This window comes from Centroberyx affinis, unplaced genomic scaffold (assembly GCF_046629955.1).
Source record: "Centroberyx affinis isolate AG114_WGS23_722 - 3 ecotype Tasmania unplaced genomic scaffold, CSIRO-AGI_Caff_v1 ptg001345l_1, whole genome shotgun sequence".
Taxonomy (NCBI): Eukaryota; Metazoa; Chordata; class Actinopteri; order Beryciformes; family Berycidae; genus Centroberyx; species Centroberyx affinis.
In genome coordinates, this window is record NW_027279838.1 from 215,001 (window position 1) to 236,789 (window position 21,789).

General features: G+C 42.0%; 1 protein-coding gene across 1 annotated transcript in view; it reads right to left on the reverse strand.

Moving 5' to 3' along the window:
• LOC139649449 (partitioning defective 3 homolog B-like) overlaps positions 1-21,789 on the reverse strand; it is a gene marked incomplete at its 5' end in the record, with an annotated part of 162,052 nt that overhangs the window by 73,882 nt on the left and 66,381 nt on the right. Inside the window, 4 exon segments of the mRNA XM_071525860.1 lie at positions 5,273-5,650; positions 6,333-6,443; positions 21,614-21,636; positions 21,638-21,789. Of these exon segments, the coding sequence (XP_071381961.1) occupies positions 5,273-5,650; positions 6,333-6,443; positions 21,614-21,636; positions 21,638-21,789 (664 nt within the window).

Genomic DNA, 21,789 nt, shown 5'->3' on the forward strand with positions numbered 1-21,789 from the left:
CAAGGAGTCCTGCTCTCCACTCGAGGATCTTCTCGAGAGTTCCCTTGCCTCTTTGTGTCCTTCTCTCCTCCCTTCCACCCTTCCTCCCTCGCTCTCTCCATCCTTCCCGGCCTAAGCAACTCAGACCCTCGACTCAGATGAAAGAGAGGTGGAGGGGCTGCAGGAGGAGGAGAACGAGGTTAAGGATGGCGATATAGGAAATACTTATTTTTCTTTGTGGATAGAGAGAGAGAGAGGTAGAAAAAGAATGATAGATTATTAAGAGAGGCTGCTAATTAAATACTGGCTTGTATTTATGTGTGTGAGTGTGTGTGAGAGAGAGATATAGGGAGTCTGTGCTTCGTTTCCAGAGCATATCCATGCATTCAAGTGTGTGTAATCTTTCCAAAGTGTGTGTGTGTGTGTGTGTGTGTGTGTGTATGTGTATGTGTGTGTGTGTGTGTGTGTGCGTGCATGTGTGTGTGTTATGGGTTTATTAAATGAGCCTGCATTAAACTCTGCCATGCGTAAGGAATGGAGCCGCTTGTGCCCTTTAGAATTAAAGGTGGTTGGCTAGTTGGGAGGCAGACAGTGTGAAGTATTAATGGGCTGTCTGGTTAAATAACCGGCCTTCCTTAATAGAGCTCTTTAAAGCTAACCACTGATAAAGATAAATCTCATCACACTCGCAAAAAACGGATGCTCAAGAACGCATGCATGCACCCAGGCACAGAGACGCGTGCTGGGTGTGCTGGAAAATACAATTTACCCTGCTTTAAAGTGATTTAACTTGCTAAGCCCCATATATTTTATCTAACCCTTTTCAACGCATAGACTTTAGAAGGTTATTACAATATAACGTACTCAGTATAGCTCACATAAAGCTGGAATTATCCAAATAATCTGGCGGACCTATTTTAATCTTTTCATTAAAAACACTGAAAACCACTACATTAACAGCTTCACGTTGTCTGGTAACAAAGTTTTCTCTTCATCATATTTTCATTAAATTCACACAAGAACTATAGCGGCGCGTTTGGGGATATCCCACCTTGTTTATTTTCAATTTAACCAAATTTACGATAGGCGGTCTTATTGATTTGTCACGCACTCTTATCCCCGTCACCTCTATTTCATCATTTTCCAACATCCTCCAATCTGCTACGGAATTACAGCACCGCTTTTGAGGGATTCACCTAGCCTTTCAGTTCAGTCTATACAACAGTATCTGATATGGGCCCCCACTGATTTATGATGTGCTCTTTGTTGTGCTATAAGCCGCATCGTTTATCATACAGATCCCTGCAGATCTCAAAGGACACTGTCTGTATTTATGAGCTTTTTTTATTTGCCGTGTGTGTTTGTGTGTGTGAAAGAGTTAAGATAGAATGTGTGTGTCTCTGTGAATGTGTATGCCACTGTATGTGTGTGTGCTTTTGAATGTGTGTGTACATGCATCTTTACGTATCTGTGTGTGTGTGTGTGTGTGTGTGTGTGTGTGTGTTTTTGGAGCTTTATATTGTCAGTGTGTTTGTCAGTGCATCACGTCTTTTCCATTTATAACACAAGGAGCTGAGATCCCAATGGATATATCTAGATAATATGCCTCTCCATATTTCACTGTGTGTGTGTGTGTGTGTGTGTCCGTGTGCTCCATTGCTTTGCTGAAGTGCTGATGGAATGGAGTCCTTAGCGATTTGTTTATCTCCGTCTCACACATGCACACCACTGCTCTGGCCTCCCCTGACACACACACACACACACAAACACACACATACACGCACACACACACTCCACTGACACACTAACTACTTTTTCTGGCACCATCGATTACTGTCAGCCAATGACTGAACTTCCTCACATCTGCATCATCAGGTTTCAGGAAGTGATGATGAATGAATACAGCTATCTCTCTCTGAATATAGGCTACCAAATGCAAGACTTTTTAAGACTTTTTCAAGACCTGCAGACACAGAGTTTGCTGCCAAAAGCTTTTGGGAGTCAAAACATTAACATATTTCTCCATGATCCGAGAGCAGCTACGTATGTTCCAAGTCGCTTTTGAGAAATAAATTTGCAGTCAGAAAAGTGGCTAAATCTAGTGTCAGAGATTTCAATTTCGGTCATGTGGTGAGCCCTTGGGTTTGTGACATTTTGGGTTCCAGCTAATAGTTTAAAGGAACCGGAGTATTATCTGTTCCCTCCAGAAACCTCATATCCGCAATATTTTTAACTCTGGCAGTTGACATGGCCGCATAGCCTCGAGTTTCATGACTATGTGACCGAGCCAAGCCACTGGAAATGCATGAGAACAACAAAAATGCATGGAAGTCAACCAATTTTCCTTCCTTTGCGTGAATTTGACTCCATTGGTGGGATGCATTGTTGGGCTCAAAGATAATTGATATGCAAGACACGCAGTACAATTACTGGACAAACAGAGGCCAGAGAAATATATATTTCTTTTGAGACTGGTGCCCATCTTACAAAAAAACAGAATTGTAATGGGATACTGGTTGAGTATCAACAGACACAAAGAACATTGTTTTAATTATTTAAGGGAACGCAGCAGATTGGTGGACTTCAGGAAATAAATAATGGATGAATTAAACAAAATAGCAACATATTAGTGCTGTGTCGTCAAGTGAGAACAACTTCAGATGCTGTACAGTCCCACAGTGCATTCATAGCAATGGCATACAAACCTAAGTAATTATGAGTTTATTTTAATGTGATCTCAGCTCTCTGGCTCCCTAGTTGATCAGCTGCTGCCATCGATACATTAACATTAGGCTACTTGGCTTGATAGTTAATGTTAGTGACTGAAACCTAGCTCATAGCATATTACATACATTTTAGCGTTATAGTGATATATACATCACTATATTGCAGCAGTCCAAGCAAACTAATAGATGAAGAAGAAGTATGTTCTCCCGTCATGTGATGTCATCAAAATGAATTTGCATACAAGACAAGAATTATGGGAGTTGGGAGTGAAAAATGTAACGTGTGAAGATTCATTGTTTAAGTTCAATTTTCACAATAAACAATTTACTTACTTTAATTAGATGATGCTCAATAAAGAACAGATTTAATTTGTATAAAATTATTTTTATGACACTGTGACACAGTAGCATCCAGGATAGCATCAACCATCCAGGTATAGAGGACTGCCTCACCCTCAAATGTTTGAACTTAGTTTGGCTCTGGAAGACCACAGCGCTGTGGCAAAAGAGGAAAAAGTGTTTGTGTCCCAGACTTGGACAGACTAAAACCACAAAATGTAATTCTTCAAACACCATGCTTTAATCCAAAACCACCAAAAGACACACGGATTAAGTAAAATCAGTAACCAGGATCTAAAGATAATGCACTTTTTTTTTACTGGTAAGCAAAGAAGAGGCATTTGCATGATAGATCCCTAGATGATGCCTAGATGACAGCGATAAAAGACCAAGTAAATCAATATGAGTTTGCAATAGACAATGCATGAAGTCAGGCTATAATCCATCAACAATATGATACCGTATTTCTCACTTTGCTCATTTCACTCTCCAAACACTGTATTCTGCTCTGAAGGTGTATACATATTTTGGGGTGTGGGTGGTAAAAATGTAGAAACCTTGCAAGCAGAAAACTCACAATTCATGATTACTGATGCAAAAATGTTCCCCATTTTGGGCCAAAACCAGATGATGCTCACTACTTCAAGCCTGTGTGTTGGCAAGCATCCACACCCTGCTGTCTTTGAACAAGACACTGAATCCTCACCAGCTTCAAGCCTGCCGCTCTGTAGCCGTGACCTCTGGCCTCCCTGGAGGGGGCGAGTGAAAAGAGAATTTCCCAATGGGGATCAATAAAGGAACACAGTATTATTATTATTAGGACGTCCTGGTGGTACGCTGGGCTGAGGCACGGACTGTGTGCATGTAATGTCGTAGGTTTGAATCCACTTACTGAGCTGTATTGTGCATGTCATACGGTCACATTAGTCCCCTTACTTGCAACTGCACCATACTGATACATTAAAAAATAAAGTGTTTGGAAAATTAATAAAGCATTTTAACAATAATAACATTAAGGTATCCCACCCCAGGAGTCAAGGTCAGAGAAGTCTTGACTTTCCATAATGAAATGGCATTATGCATGCAGGAAACAAGTAACTAAGGCAGTGCCAGGAAACATCTCCATGAAGCCTAAAGCTGACTATCAAAAAGGTTTGGCTCCTCGCATGAAGACAGGTACAGAAATTATGTGGATATGAGTGTGTGTGTGCTCGCGCGTGTGTGTGAGTCTGTGTGTGTGGGTAGATATATTCAGAAATAAGTGACCTGTGACTGACATTATCAAGGGAAGAAGAGTCTCTTCTGCTTTGATTGTGGAGCTGAGAGGTACACCTTGAGCCCTGAGGTGATTGTTTTGTTTTTTTTCTGCTGGGATATAAACACACACACACACAAACACACATATACACACATATACGTATGTGGGCAGGCACAAAAGCACACGTGCACATACACACACACAAACAAAAACAGAAGTAAGCACAGAAACTAACTCTCTCTCTCTCTCTCTCTCTCTCTCTCTCTCTCTCACACACACACACACACACACACACACACACTTGCCTGTTGGCAGATAGAGGGCAGAAGGAAGGTGAAACCTGATTTAGACGGGAGAGAGAGAAATATGAGGACGTCAGCAACATAATATCACACTGTACAGGAAATGGAGAGGGATGGGAGAGGGAAGGAGGAAGAGGGAGAGTGAATGAGGGTGGGATGAAGGGAGGGAGGGAGGGAGGGAGGGAGGGAGAGGTGGAGGGCGGAAGGAAGGGAAGGGAAGGAAAGGAGGGATTGAAGGTAAGAGGGTTGAATGAGTAGGGATGAGGGAGAGTGGGATGAGTGGGAAGAAGTAGGGATGGGAAGGGGGATGAGAAGGGGAGGGTGGAATTAAGGAGGGGATAAGGGCGGGTGGGAAGAGGATGAGGGAGAGAGAGATGAGTAGAGGAAAGCAGAATAGAATAGAATAGAATACAACCAAGGTATCTGCAGGTTTCAGAAAGCCAAATTCAAGATTTAAGACCAATTTAACAACCAAAGATTAGAGAACCAAAATCAGATTGAAGACAACTAATGTTGAAAAATAAACATGGTGCAAACATCTCAAGACCTCTAATTACTGCATTTAAGACATTTTAATGCTTTTTAAGGCCTTTGATTTAGATTTAGAGACCTTTTCAGACATTTTAAGGGCGTGTTTAAGATACCGTGAGAACATCATGGTGCCTTACCTGTCACCGGGTGCTGCAGGCGCAGGAGGAGAAGTGGCCCCGGCTGCCCTCGGTTTGTTGACCTTGGCGTACAGCCCGTCCAGGGCATCGCCATCAGGTGTCGCCCCGGGGTCGTTACCGTGATTTCCGTGGCCCGGGAAGGCAGGGGGGCGCTGGGGGGAGGGTGTGCGGGCGCGGCTGTGGTGAACTGCGCTGTAAGGAGGCGACTGAGACGGCGGCTGCGGGACCGGACCCGCGTCTCGGTCCCTGAAGTTGTGTATGCGGGCGTAGTTGGGGTCCGCGTCGTCATCCTCGACGTCGGGGTACAAGGACCCACCGGCCCCGCCTCGCTGGTCTCTGGACTGGCGCTCCCGCAGCTCGGTGTGCTTCGCCTCGATCCTGACAAGACACAGTGGAGAGACATTTATGACACAAACATGATTTTAATACACGGAAATACAGAGTTTACAAAACAAGTGTGAAAGAAGATATAACGAACATCAAGCTAGCAGACAAGCATACAATATGTTCTATGTGTGTGTATGTGTGTGCGTATGTGCGTATGTGTGAATGTGTGAATGTGCAAACGTGGCCTGGTTGGGTGGGTTAAGAGTGGTTTAGTTATGACTCGGCGTACCACAGAGAAATGTCGCTAATCAAACCACACAGATTTACACCATGAGAACAGAGCTGAGGAATGACAGGCATGGAGTAGAGGGGGATAGAGGGACTGGAGAGAGTGGAAAGAACGGTAAACAATAAAAGAAAAGAATGAGAGAAATGTTTAATAGACTGGTTTCAGTAATGTGTTCAGTGAGAATGACCAATCATCTGCAAGCCGCTGAGAAATGAAAATATCCTCAATCAATCAAGGGGGGAAAAAAAACCGATGCACAAGCAATCCAGATTAGTATAAAATCACCCTCTCTGCTCAGAGTATGCACAGTGCCTGAGTTTGTATGGCAGCAGATAAGATAGCAGCAGAACAGTCTCGCTGCGGTTGTGTCCCAAATACTTAAGTTCCATCTCTGTGTTGGAGCCCAAGAAATAATCATCATCTTGTTCCCAGAAAGCTCCCCACCTCTCCCTCTCCTCCTTCATCCTCTCCAGCTCCTCCTCGCTCAGAACGTCAGACTTCTGTCGCTGTAGAGCCGCCTTCGCCTCCTTCTTCTCCTCTTTTTTCTTCCCGAACCTGGAGGAAGACACCGAGAGAAACAGAGAGAGAGCAAGAGAGAGAGATAGAAATAAAGAGACAGAAAAAAGAAAGCGAGCAGAATTTGTAAATTTAACTGCGCATAATGATTGCAACAGCAATCAGCATTATGCAACATTCACTGGTAATTGACAATGTAGCAGATGAAGCACAAACACCACATTAACACCGTTCTCACAACACACGCATGTATGAAACATGCACACACACGTGCATGAAGACACGCATGCAGGCTGACATGAGCGCAAACACACACACTGCGTTATTCAGTGTGAGAGCTTCTGACAAAGCCTGTGACTGAGTGTCAAGACCAATGGTGCGTTGGCATGAATCATCTCCGCTTCTCTCTCTCTCTCACTCACTCTCTCACACACACATACATACAGTATATGTTCCCTTTCTCCTTTCACAACAGGCTGTGTGTGTGTATGTGTGTGTTAGTGTGCGTGTCACCGTGTGTATGGCGAATCAGTCAGCCAGTAATGAAGAGCAGCTCAGCTCACTGTATCAATGTCAGGTGAAATGCCAACTGTGCCCTCAGCTATATATATATATATATATATACAGCATATATTATCTAGGGTGGATATCCCTGCTTGGAAAGTATCTCTCACATATAACTTCATTAAAAAGACACAACCTATTATGTAGATCAAGCTAAGTCATCTAAAACATCAGCAGTCTCACACACATACAAATTCACAGTGTGTTTGACACGTTTTTCCACACAACCCGCAGCATCTTCCTCTCCCCCATAACTTCATTACCATGTTTATCTTATGAGTTTATGAGAACATGCAGCAGCTCCAGTTCTGCCGCCATAATGGGATGAGTCTCCGCCTAAATTAAAAGATACGAGGCCCCGGTTTAAGTGGCCGCATATCAATACACAAACCGCACCAGTCAATACTGTGTTTGTGTGTGTGTGGTCAGCATCAAGAGCGCACTCAGCACTACTGGACACTGCACAAGTCATTACCTGGGGAACTCCATGAATCACACACACACACACACATACACATACACTTTTCAACTGACTGGACATCATGAAATTGACTGTAAATGAATGATGATGGGTTCAGAATATGCAGACACACTGACATTTGCTAATGAGAAAAGGACTAGTTGGCTCTCTGTCCGCAGAGCAATGATACACACACACACACACACACACACACACACACACACACACACACACACACACACACACACACATACACACACATTGAGACAATTGAATTAACCAGTATTACCATTCGACTGGATGGGGATTGGTAAATGAGACAAAATCTCCATGAATGACATAGTATATTGCAAGGAACAAGCACATAATGACAAATATGCCATTGGTGATCATTTTTAGCCATGTTACCCATCTCCACCGCCATAAAAAAAGTTGTGTATAATAACCCTTATGCTTATGGTCAGTTTGGTCAACAGACATTTTTTCTGAAGACAAGATTTAATTCAACATTTAACAAACACGATACAGGACGATTCAGAGTGCCACAGTTAACTCTTTTCCCCCTCTAAATACTTTTCTGTCATTGTCTAAACTTTCTGGTTGTAGTGCGGTATGTGGCAAACCCCTCCCATCCGGTAGGTTAAAAATGATAATAATTAGATCCAAATATGAATTGGTCAAGTGTGTCATGAGCTGGTGTCATGACACACAGTAAGAACATGGTATGAGCTGCACAGCAAAAATGCCCGCTGCTCAGGGAGGCTCATTTTCTTCCATTAAGCCTTACACACCCCTACGGCTACGAAATGAGCAGGATGTGGTTAATTGAGCCAGTCAAGCCTGCTAAATAGTTAATACCTCCAACATGTGAACCCTGACCTTAAAACACGCTTTATATTTTATTTATCATGTAAATTTATTAATCTATTATCCTGTCTGCACTACTGCTACCCGCTGCTGCTGCTGCCGCTGCTGTGTTTGAAGTATCACTATGCCTGCTAGTGTATTATTTAAAACAACATTTACGGTCATTTAAAAGTGTGTAAGTGTTAGCGTGTGTGTGTGTGTGTGTGTGTGTGTGTGTGTGTGTGTGTGTGTATCCAGGGAATATGTGTGTGTTTGAAATGCTTAATGTGGACTGGGGGGGTAAAGAAGCCTATTTTCCATCCATACAGGGGGCTCAATGGGCAGTGAAGGCCTAGGGGGCTGTTGGGGTGTGTGTGTGTGAGTGTGTGTGTGTGTGTGTGCGTGCGTGCGTGCATTTGCCTCGCAGGGGACAAGCCTCGCTCTAATTAGTACTACCGACAGTGTTAGAAGCTTACCCTTTCCTTCAACTCTTTCTCTCTTCCTCTTGCTCACCTTTCTTTCACCTCCCTTTCTCCCTTTTTCCCTCTTCCTCCTTTTTTCCTCAGTAACACCTTCCTTCTCTCATTATCCTCATCTCTCCCTCTTTCTGCCCGTTGCTTACCTCTCCTTCACCCTTCATCTCACTCCTCGTGTTCGTCTCACCCCTTCCCCTTGCCATCGAACTCCTCTCTCACTGCACTTAACCTCTCCAATCCCCTCATCTCCTCTCCTCTCATCTACGCTCCATGTCATCCCAGCTCCTCCTCTCCTCCCTAACCTTTCCGATAGAAAAAAAGAGAAAAAAAAAAGATGAAAAAGCTGAGGATTGGAACAGAGCTGGATTTCATATAGTTTTTCATAACAGAGAGAGAGAAAGAGAGTCAGCCAGAGGGAAACTTTGACTTATGATGTTTTTAATGAAACATCTCACAAAAACAGAGAAGATAGTAACTAGAGACACCTTCACCACCTCATCTAACTCTCCACAGACATCCATCAATCTCTCTCTCACTCACTCTCTCTCTCTCACACACACACGTGCACACACACACACATGCATACAAAACAGACAACGACAGAGAGACATGGGAGAAAGATGGAGACATACAGAAAAAAAAAGTGGAAGATATAAGATTAACGTAGGCAGTCACTGGGTTTTTGGGGGAGAATTATGATGTACTGAATTAGAAAAGTTGAATGGAAAAGGCAAAACTCGATAAAGGGATGGATGGAGGGAGGTAGGATTAGGATTATGATTGTCTTGTTTTTTTCTTCAAATAGTAACACTGAATATATGAAAAATATAAATATAATATAAAGGAGAAAAGAAATCTTCAATATTGCAAAAACAATTTATGTTCACTTGAAGGGGAAAACAATTTTGCCAATAAAATAAATATTCCATAAATTCCAATCGAAAAACATTTGTGAATAAACAATGACAAAGGCTTGGCACGACTGGTTTTGCACAACAGTTCAAAAGAGGCTTTGGAAGCTCCTATAATGTCTGTAAAATATGTGTATTACCATACATTGTATTGTTTTTGTCTTGGGATGAAAGCATGAGATATGGCCAACACATCGGCTGACACTAAAGAACAATAACAACTTACCAAATGCTGAGCAAATCTTAAAATATTCTTTCCATTTTTCTTGTGTCTGGATGTTTTTTTTTTTTTTTTCTGAAGTTGAGGAAACCTATCTATTCGCTTCAGGCCAGCTGATGGAAGCGCACCTAAATCGCATTAGTCTGACAGCTGGATGGATATAGTATAGCTAGTGTCAGGTACTGGCTGCTGCTTTCTGTCCCACAAGTCCTTGTGAGTTATACTTTATGTGTTAGGTGTTTTCTACATGCGATCAATTTCGTAGTGGAGATGAACTGGACTGATTAAAACAAACAAAGGAACATCTGTAATTATGGCAGATTTAGCTGCGTGTTGCTTGGTTAGAAGAGAGGAGAATGGAAGAAGAATGGGAAAACGAGGGAGAGTCAGAGGAAGGAGAGAGAGGTAGAAAGATAGTTGTACTGGACACCTACAGACCGGCTTAATTACACGCTCTCTCCAGTCCCTCTCCATATTCATTACTGGGCTATCGTGGGAGGCCACATGCACAGACACACACACACACATACACCGAGGCACAAAAATACACACACAAAAGAGACAGAGTGAGACCAAGGGAGGAGACAAAGGGAGAGAAAAGGAAAATGAGAAAGTGTGTGTCAGTGTGTGTGAGAGTGTGTGAGAGAGAGAAGAAATAGAAAGAGAAGGCTACACACTTGAGAAGCCACAGCATGCCAGGGAAAGGTGGGAAGAGTGAAAAAAAAGAATGAATCAAAGAAAGACAAAAAGAGACAAGTCCTTTCTCCTGCCACTGCCTTCGGGCTGAGCAGAGGGAGTTAGCGCCCATACTGAGCTCATCTGAGAGTTTGTGTGTGTGTGTGTGTGTGTGTACTTGTTCATTTTTGCATGCGGGGGAGTGGGTTTTCTTTGCGTGTGTGTGAATGCATGCATGTGTGTTGTCATCTACTCATCCAGTCCTGCATGTGCGTGTGTGTGTGTGTGTCCGCATAGTCATATGTGTGAGAAAGTAAATTAAAAGAAACGGGAAAGTTAAGTGGCTCGTCTGATGATGTCACAGCAGTCACCTTCAACCTTTCTCCCTTTCCCGGCGCCTCTGTGACAACCAGCAGGCATATATATATATAGTATATATATATAAAAAAAATTTTCCATAGCACCAAATCATATGAACAGAGCTGACACTACTTGAATCTACATTAGCTGCTTCTTTTTGCTTGCGTCTTTCATTGTTCTGTTAGTTATTTCTGTCTCTCAACCACTGTATTTTTTTGTTAGTTCTTTCAAATCTTATATTTTTTGTTTTCCTTTTTCCTATTTTTCTACTGCATTTTTTTTTCTTTTTTCCTTTGATTATTTCCTCCTGTCTACCCTTTTTTTTGCTATAGAAGCTACTCATAAGTGCAGAGTGGAAGGGCAGGTTTGACACTGGAGTATTGAATTTGATAGAAATGTATAAATTAAACCCTGTACAGGCATGCAAAGTGGCAGCTGTGATCAAACATGAATGCTGTTTCTAATGGATATGACATATCACTGACTATCACTGCTTTAGAAACCAGGACTGATGCTGGTAATGGATTTGACAGATCACTCAGAATGGCTTTAAGTACCTATGACGTCATCAGTGACCTGGCTGTTTTTCAGCAAATCTGGCTGAAAATCCTATGTTGCTCTCCCATAGGTGCCATCAAGAGAGTCTGGGCTCACCGCCGTCTAGCTTCGGGGGGAGGGTGGGGGGGGGTGGGGGGGGTTTATTCAAGCTCACATACCTAGGCTGAACATCCTGGACGAACTGTAAAATTTACAAAGCTACAAGGTTATCACTTGAGCATCGTTTCACAAGAAATATCAGAGTAACAACAACCAATTAGCAGCCAGCTCGGATGAATACATTACCTCTTGTACTGTCATTAGTGGGAACAGAATGGTGAGTCATGAATATTCATGACTAAACACCACAATCTGTATGGGAAGTGTATGGTAACTCATTTGCATGTGGGGACGATCTAATTAGAAAAATGTACTCAGGTTTCTTAAAGCCTCCATCTGGACGGGGAAGGTAGAGATGATGAGGATAAACATGACACACGCACACGCACACACGCACACGCACACACGCACACGCACACACACACACACACACACACAAACACCATAAAAAGGCACACAAAAATGAGTATATACAGATAATTACACACTGTACACATGCACACACACAAGAACAGAACCATACACATACGTATGTACACCACACACATGAACAGTCACACAGCACACACAAACGTAGTACACACATATACACAGAAACCCCTTGATCAGATTTTCAGGGGTGGCTTGGTCTTTTTCAGGGTCAATTTCATTCAGCTATGAAACAGTTGCTTTGCATACTGGCAAATAAACACTCAATCTGTACCATTAAGATTATTTTTTTATTTTAAATCATAATATACCTCATGTCCCACACTCCGTTCCCACTGCTGGAAACTCACAGCAAACCTTACAGAAGAAGACTGTGCTGTTTTCCCCACTCTGTCCACAACCAGTCTATCTTACACTGCTCAACTGCTGTGTCTGTAATGTTTTTTTTTATGATATTGGTGGTTTTATTTTTGCAGATGCAGTGGTTTGTGTGGGGTTGGCATTTACTTCTATTGTTGGCTGCATGCCCACTGGGGACAGTAGTTACATTCACATGTGAATATTTGATAATTCAATGAATACAATTTGAACAGGATTCAAATGCAAAAAAGGGGATTTTGGTAACTCATTTTTTTATTTTTTTATCGTCATTTATAAAGTCAAGTGCATTTTGTCCTGTGCCCTCATTAATTCTCATCCTGCTGGAGACAATGCTCAAAGCATAAACACACACACACACACACACACACACACACACACACACACACACACACATCCTTGTATTATCCTCATGAGGACCTTGTATTGACTACATTCATTTCCTAACGTCTAAACCTAACCTTAACCTTCACTACTACAGACCTAACCCTTAACCATTACCCTAACCTAAACTTAATCCCAACTCTAATCTTAACCTTAAACCCAAGTCCTGACCCTAAACTAGCCTTTTGAAGAAGTGAGGACTAGTCAAAATGACCTCACTTGGCAAAATGTCCTCACTCCAAAGGCCCAAAATCTCAAACTGGTTCTAAAAAAAGGGTAGAAGTACAAGAACACACAGACACACACAGACACACACACAGACACACACACACACACACACTGTTCACTGGCGAACAGTGAGCAGAATGTTCAGGGGGCCGATTCACACTTCTGCCTCTGAAAAGACCAGAAGGAGGAAACCCACTGACAAACGAGGAGAAAACGAGCGCAAACACCTGTGTCTCCCAGTTCACTTTTCTCTCTATTCTTCTCTCTTTCTCTCGCTCCCTCCCTCTGCCACTCCTTAGACACGCCTCCCTTGGCTATCATTGGCAGATGGAGCCCCGAGGGAACGGATGATTGACAGGTTTGCCACGAAAATGAGCACGCACACACACATACACTCATGCACACTCATACATACATACATATATGGGCAGACACATAGACTCAGCCATGCATGAGCAAACATAAAAGTGTACAGAAGCACACACACACGCACACACACACACACACACACACACACACACACACACACACACATAGATGATTGGCAGGCGTGACATCAGTCAATGACACCCCAATGACTTCCTGTCAGGGTGTTTGATTGGCGGCTGGTGGCTCCTTTGCCCCTTCAAAGTGTGCGCTCTCTAATTATTAAACAATGACAGCGAATGTCTGGTCTAAAGACTAGCGCAATTAAAAGTCGGGAATAGTTCACTGGAGGCTACATTTGTTTATCTGCATTTCTTTCTGTGTGAACGTCTGTTTCTCTGCTTCTTTATACGTTTGCCTGTCTTTCTGACTGTGTCTCTATATATCTGTCATCCTGTCTCCCTAAATGTTTATCTCCATATCCGTCAATTTCTCATATGTTTCTATCTTAACATCTTTCTATACTGTTTGACTGTCTGTCTCTATGTGTGTCTCGATTTCCCTCTATATTTGTCTTTCCGCTTCTCTCTCGCTCACTCTCTCTCTTCTGTGTATATGCATGTCTCTCTACCTTTAACAGACCCCACAATGGAGCTAGTCATTCCTAATGGGCCCCACCGCAGAGATGGGCTAATAGTCCCCACAATGGAGCACTTTAGTCTAACAGAGGTGGCGCATTATGGACAATTGGAGAGATGGGGGAGAGAGTGAGAGAGGGAGCGAGGGAGGAGAAAAGGGGCAGAAATGGGGGAGAGGGTAATTATGGCTATCAAAAAGAGAGGTGAAGAGAGGGAGTGGACTGAGGGTTGGAAGAAAAGGGTGGCTGGTTCTCTGATTGTAGCCTAAAGTTATTTTGCTCTCCTACCTCCTGTATTTTTTTTTTAACATTTCATATAATTTCTCTTGTAAGTATGCATATTCCATTGCATATTGTAATGTTTTCTCATGGTAAAAACGTCTTTGCGTCAATAAATTGACTCTGCAAGTGGTTGTATAGGATAATCTCATTCATTTCAAGATTCAAAGACACAGTGGACACATACACATGAACACACACACACACACACACACACACACACACACACACACACACCTAGAGACCAGAGCAACAGCCAGATGGAGGTGAGTACAGCAGTGCATGAATACAACCAGGCGAGCAACCATGCATATATTATCATAGATTCTCATAAATTCACACTGGGCTAAACTCAAAATGCACAGCGTGCGCACACACACACACACACACACACACACACACACTTCAACACACATGAACAAACACAAAAACATGACGCACCGCCAAGGCAAACGCCTGTCCCTCTCTGGTTCTGATGGACCTTGTCCATTCCCATTCTCACCTAATAGATTACCAGCTTTTCATTTGGACAGACAGTTAACACACACACACACACACACAGATGACAGGACAGCCCAGAGGGCCATACTCTCAACCCATATTAATAAGGTTTGAGTGTAATGTTATGGTAGAAAATATGTGTGTCTGTGTGTGTGTGTGTGTGTGTGTGTGTGTGTGCGTGTGTGTGTGCGTTAAGTATGAATGCTTACTGGGTTGTCAGATTTTTTTTCAGCTACTGTCTATCCATTTATTTACATCCTGCTGTCCATATGAGACAGAGACACTAAGAGAGAGATTCAGCTCAGAGAGAGGGAAATTTGAAGAGAGGGAAAAGGTGGAAAAGAGGAGGAAACAGATGAAAAAGACAAGAGGGCTGGTAGGAGGGATGGACACACACACACACACACACACACACACACAAACACAAACAACGTCTGGGGAAGATTCACAGCAACTGGGCTCTAACTATCTGACACCCATCTGACTGTGTGACCAATCATGTTTTATCACCTCATGAATATTCATGATGTCAGGATGGTTGCCACCTTCTGAAATGGCACACTCGCTCTCTCTCTCTCTCTCTCTCTCTCTCTCACACACACACACACACACACACACACACACACACAGATAAATGACAGGTTTGATTGGCAGGTGGCAGCAGTCCAGATGACAGAGCAGATCATCCCTGCCAGCTGTCCACTTTAAAGGACATTTGAACATTATTCACAGTCTGACTTTAATGTCTCGGTAAACAATACGGATGCAACATTGCAGTTACTACGTGAAATTAATTAAAATTTAAAATTTAAAATGGAGTGTCTTTTTCTATTTCTCCTCTAACAATGCCTTCTCAGCAATCACCAATTTTAATTCTAGAAATCTAGATTTCCAGAAAGATGTTTTAACAACCCAATACTGTAAATGAACTATGAGACAGAAATACAGGGGGATAAAAAGAAAAAGGAAAAGCAGAAACTCCAAGAAGAAGGTATTGATAACAAAGAGGAAATAAGATTTGGAAGAAGAAAAAGAGAAAAAAGAAAAACAAAAGACACAACAAAGAAGGAGAAAAAGAAGATGATGATGGTGCAATAAGCAATAACAAACTATTTGTTCTTAACCTACTTTGTTGAATAAAACATAAATATGGAATTAAATTTACACTGCTCATAGACTATAATAATAATCTAGTGACTTAGCAATGACGGCGTTTTGCTCTCGACGGAGATGAGAGCCTAATTTAAGTGGCAGAGCTGAATCATTAAGGCCCCTATGTGTAGTCGAGCATGTGTGTGTGTGTGTGTGTGTGTGTGTGTGTGTGTGTGTGTGTGGGTGTGTTTTCACACTAGGCTTTTGTAGACAACTTTAGTTCACTGGAGGGAAAACTGATATGACAACATCAAAAACCTATTAGGCCATCGGAAACACTTCAAGTAATAATTTTCATATTTATAACTGCATTTTTCTACTCTTTATCACCGACTGATGTAACACAATAGTGATTCAGTTCATAAAAGCTTTTACATTTGCTGTTCTAAACATCCAAGGTTAGGCAAGTCTTTACTGGGAACAATCTTCTGGCTCAGAGGAAGTGATGAATTTAACTTTTCTTGCAGCAATTTGGTATAAATAGAACAAAACTGGGTAGTTAGCATGAGCAGCGACAGCCACCATGGCTGAACGGAGAAAGAAAAGAACGCCACCTACAGAACCTCAAACTTCATCAACAGAAAATTCAAGGAAAAAGACGTCACAGTACAAGTGAGTTTGTTTGTATACTCCGATGTTAAACCCCAAATTAAGTTAAAAAAACTGTTTCTCATATGTAGGAAACTCCTTATCTGTCTCAACAATCTCTCTCTCTTTTTCTTTCCTCTCTAAACTCTACTTTATACACTCCAGAGTTTTAAAATTTGAAATAGATGAAATTAGAGAAGTCCAGTTTCACTTCAGTGGCTGCTAAGGTTGAGTATCCCACCCCACATCTCACCTTCCAGACCATTAGGCCAATTAAAGCCTGGCCCCAGCTGAATGGGACCAATCAGCGGTTTGGCCTAAGCTGAATTGCGTTGAATAGTACCAATTTGCCTTCCCAGTCTACTGCCATTACATGCAATCATATGGAGATAGGGGAGCTGGAGTTGGATGGCAGGAGAGGGAGAGGAAGAATTGGAGTGATACAAAGATGGAGGAGAGAGAGGGAGGTAATGAGAGAGGGATTGAGGGCGGAGATGGAGGTAGAAGTATGGCTGGATGGAGGAGAGAGAGAAAGGGAGAAAGGTAGACATTATCATGAGACTCTAATCAAGACACTCTTAGTATGATGAGGGATGGGGGGATGGAGGGAGGGTATGAAAATATCCTTAGACATCTCATATGGTTTCTTAGGGCACTTAAGGCAAGGAGTGATGGGGGATTTGGTGGTTAGATGAAAGGATGGATGGAGGGATAGATGAATGGAGGGAGGGTTGGGATAGATTAAGCTAAAGATATTCTCGGGTGTGTCGTTTGGGCTTTTCAGACAGTGAATAAAGGGATTGGTAGAAGGTGGAAGAGGGATAGATGGAGAGAAAGAAGGGATGGGGGGTAACCCTCAATGAACCCTGAGGCACTTAAGACATTGCTAAGATGATAAGTAAAAGAGGGATGGAGCGAGGGAGGAGAACAAAAATATGTTTTCAGGGATGTTATGTAGTTCCTTAGGGCTGTGATAGGGAAGGAGGCATGGAGGATTGTGGGAAGGAGGGAAGGAGAGAATGAGAGATGGAGAGATGGATTTCCTCAGGTGTGCAATGTGTGAGCTGTAGAGTCGTAAAGCTCTTAAAGGAATACACCACATTTTTGGGAGATTGGTGATCTTTCCTGTGAAGTGATGAGAACATAAGACACCAAAACTGTCTGTATCACCAGTAGATTATTTGCTCCAGTGATCCATGCTAACACTTTGGCATACACTATGTTGAGTGATACTAGGCAATTCGATCTATATTCTCTTTTTATGCATTTTGATTATTTATTCTCTCTTCTCATACACTCTTTTTTTCATTTTTTTTTATTTATCTTATCCTGTATTTCTTATCTAATGTCTTATATACCTTGTGAAAAGCACTTTGAATTACCTTTGTGTACAAAATGTGCTATATAAATATACTTGCCTTGCCCTGGCAATAAAATTCAAGTAGTCTTAAATGATATGTTTCTGGAGGATTTGTGTAGGAGGTTGGTCAGTCGACACCAGCTAAGGTGCGGCCGAGTCAAGACCAAGACCAGAGTTTATTAAGTCTGAGTCAAGACCAATACTTTCAAGACCGAGACCAGAACAATGCGATCCCAAGTGAGTGAGGGCTCAAAATTTATATCAGTTTCTCTGCTAATATTTCAAAACAAAAAACAATCATTATTAAGGCATTTTAGTACAATACAATCGGACACATCACAGAGATCATGACAGAAGGCAATCACAGAATTAGGCAGAACTGTGTCAAACACTTTATTGCTTCTAACTTACAATTCAATTCTGCCAGTCAGTGGTTGCCATGTTCCCACTATAAGGGGGAGTACTGTTAGATTCAATCATAGTAAAAAGAAAAACAAATTAGTCTCAGATGACACAAACGAGGGTGATTATGTACACTCCAGATGTGTACTCGAAGCTCTCAATTCGAGACCAAGACCCCTTAACATGTGGTCTCCAGACCTCCAGTCTCCAGAGTCTGATCTCGAGTGCCACAGCACTAAGACTGGTAGAATTTACACTAAATATGATAACGTACCGTTTTGAACTACCAGGGACTATTTTCCCTGTCGGAAGCTCTCTCTTTCCAGTGAGACTGCAGCAGCGTAACTAACTTGATTTGTTTACACAGTAAGTGAATGAGGCGGACAATGGAAGACTGTCTACAGCTAAAAATCACTGTGCAGTGGATGGATATGTGGTTGCTCACCTAAAATAGTTCCAAAAATACATCAGCCGAATCGAGTTAATGATATTTCTTCCATACAATAAAAAAACACTAAGAACTTTTTTAGCACGGAAATGTCAGTCTTCTTACTTTGGATAATGACAGTTGCCTATCACTCAAACTAGTGTGTGCTAGTTAGCATGGAGGGAGACAAAATGAGACCCCAAGGTGCATCGTGTACTGCCTGAGGGTCTATTTGTGATGCGGGGTGAAAATGACTGACACAGAGACAAATCTACAGTGAAGAGAGAGAGTGACAGAGAGAGAGAAAGAGAGTGAGAGAGAAAGAAAGAGAGAGACACACACACACACACATATCTGCAATATTTAAAGTTATTATCACAAAAAAATGGGCGGTTGGAAGAAAAGGAACATCCACCTAGCCCCCCAATGCATACCTCTATCTATCTAACCATCCATTAATCCATCTAAATTTCCCTTCATTGCCCGCTAAGTCAATTTAACATGAATATGAACAGGCTTAGGTATGAAGTCCCATTCACATGCTCCACTGCACCACAAAGACAGCATTTCAACACCATAAAAGGAACATTTATATTCACCGCTAGATAATCACTCACTAATGACTGAACAGAGCTATGTAGAGAGAGAGAGAGAGAGAGAGCAAGAGAGAGAGAGAGACATTGAAGGAAAAATGAAGAAAACCAAAGGAAAAGAGGTAAAGGAAAGGAGATATGGAGAGAGTTACAGAGAGAGAGACAGAGAGAGAGAGAGAGAGAGAGAGAGAGAGAGAGGAAAAGAGACGACTATCAGGAAAAAAAAATTAGGCATTGAACCTCTTCAATTAAGTCAAATTAGTCTATATTAGCCTGATTACCCAATATTTCACTTTAAGTAACATGCAATTCTGGGGCATAATCATTGTGATAAAATGTGAGTCTGAAATCTGGAAGTGTTTTCCTGTGTTCTGGTTCACATAGACTGCTTTTGTACGTGCATTTTGAAAGGCCGCGACTATATTTTGTAGATGAAATTGCGTCCAAGCGTTTTTCTTAAGATCCCTATCTACTTAATGGTCATGTAAAATCCCATTTCAGTAATGACGTGGTGAAAAAAAAACCGACTTGACATTAGGGAGGAATTAAGGAAGAATGCCGAAGTTGTTCTTTGAAACAGTTTGCCCCATTCACACTGTGTGTGTGTGTGTGCGTGTGTGAGTCTACAGGTTTTTCCCCATTCACACAGGAAGATATAGCATTAAAGATAATCACATGAAATAGTTTGATAGATAATTTTAAGCCCCTCTTAGGGAAATTGGGGCACCATTCTTAGAGTGCTCTTTGTGCGCCTGTGAGCATGTGATTTGGAAGTGTTTCATGAGGAGAAAAGACCTCAGTGTGCTCGTTTTTAAGGGTATCGTCTTGAACAGACAGTGTGTGTATACTGTATATGTGAATATGCGGAAGCAAGGGGTGTGCAGAGGTCACACTATTTTATCTGTATCTATTAACTCAGGGAAATACACAAAAAAAACATACTTGTATTCATAGTTGTAGATAATGGACTCCATATATCAGATTTTCTGACACTGGACACGATTGTTGCAGAAAACACACTGGCTGTTGCAGTGATTCAAACTGTGGCCCGCTGGTTACAGGACGGGGTCTCTAACCAGCGGACTGCCCTGTTACTGTACCACAAGTATCAGTGGTACCAGTGTTAGTGTACTGTAGTAATGATACTGACACAATCTATTTAATTAAGACAAATACTCAAGGAGATGGAGACATATTTACAACACAGTATAAATGGCTTATTTCGTTTTTGTTTCTGAATATGATACTCAGACTGGGACTCCATACGCCTAAAAGTGATTGTGTAGAGAGAATACGACTATTGAAACCATATGAGACTCAACACAGAGAGAGGCTCATTGAGGGAAGACTTATGTTGTTTATTGGCCAATAAATTTAGAAATTTAGGCTTGGAAGGGTTGCTTGCTTGATTTGTTACTCACCAGAAAAAAAGCTTTGAGATGGTTTTTATTTGATTTTCTTAACCCCAGATGCAACCTACTCTACTACTCTACCACTAGGGAAACTTAGTGGTAGCTCCCATGGGTGCAATTGTTGCTTAGCAAAGAACATGTTATATGTTGTTACATGTCAATAGCCAGGCTACATGGATCAAGAGCCAGCCTGAATGTTTTCCTTACTTTTAATGATGACACTAACTACTAACAAACAAACTAACAAATAAAACATATTTCCAGTTGATGTTTGAGTTTTGTAGCATGGATGGAAGTAAAAATGTTAATCAACACATTTCTGGAAAAAGAAAAAAAGTTCATTTTAACCAAATATTTTTTTCCCCATCTGGAAAATGTCTCTAAAACACAAACACAAATCATACCCATATTATTATAAGAAAACACAAGATACTGTAAGCTGGAGACTTTGTTTAGTACATCACAATCTGGATGCAAATGAATTTCCACCAGTGCAGGTACTGTGGGTATCAGGTTTGTATGCACACACACACACACACACACACACACACACACACACACACACACACAAACACACAACACACACACACAAACACACACACACACACACACACACGGTGACATCAGCACAAATACACCCTGTAATTCAGTGTGAGAGCTTCAGGCAGTCTGTGACTGTCAAGTCTGTGAGTGTCAAGACCAACGGTGTGTTGATTATGAATCATCTTCACTTCTCTCTCTCTCTCTCCCTCACTTTATCTCTCTCTCGCCACTCTCTTCCCTCTCTCTCTCTCTCTCTCTCTCTCTCTCTCTCTCTCTCTCTCTCTCTCTCTCTCTCTCTCTCCCTCTCTCTCTCTCTCCCTCTCTCTCACACAAACACACACAAACACACACACACACTCACCTCAGCAGGCCAAAGCCTTTTTTTCTTGCTCTTCTTTTCCGTCTCTTCTGGCTCCTCTGCTTTCTTTCTCTCCTTCTCTTTTCCTTTCCCCTTGTTCTTCTCTTTCTTCTTTGCTTTAACTTTCTTTTTCTTGTCTTTTTTGTCTTTCTCCTCTACCTGATCCCCCACTCCCTGCG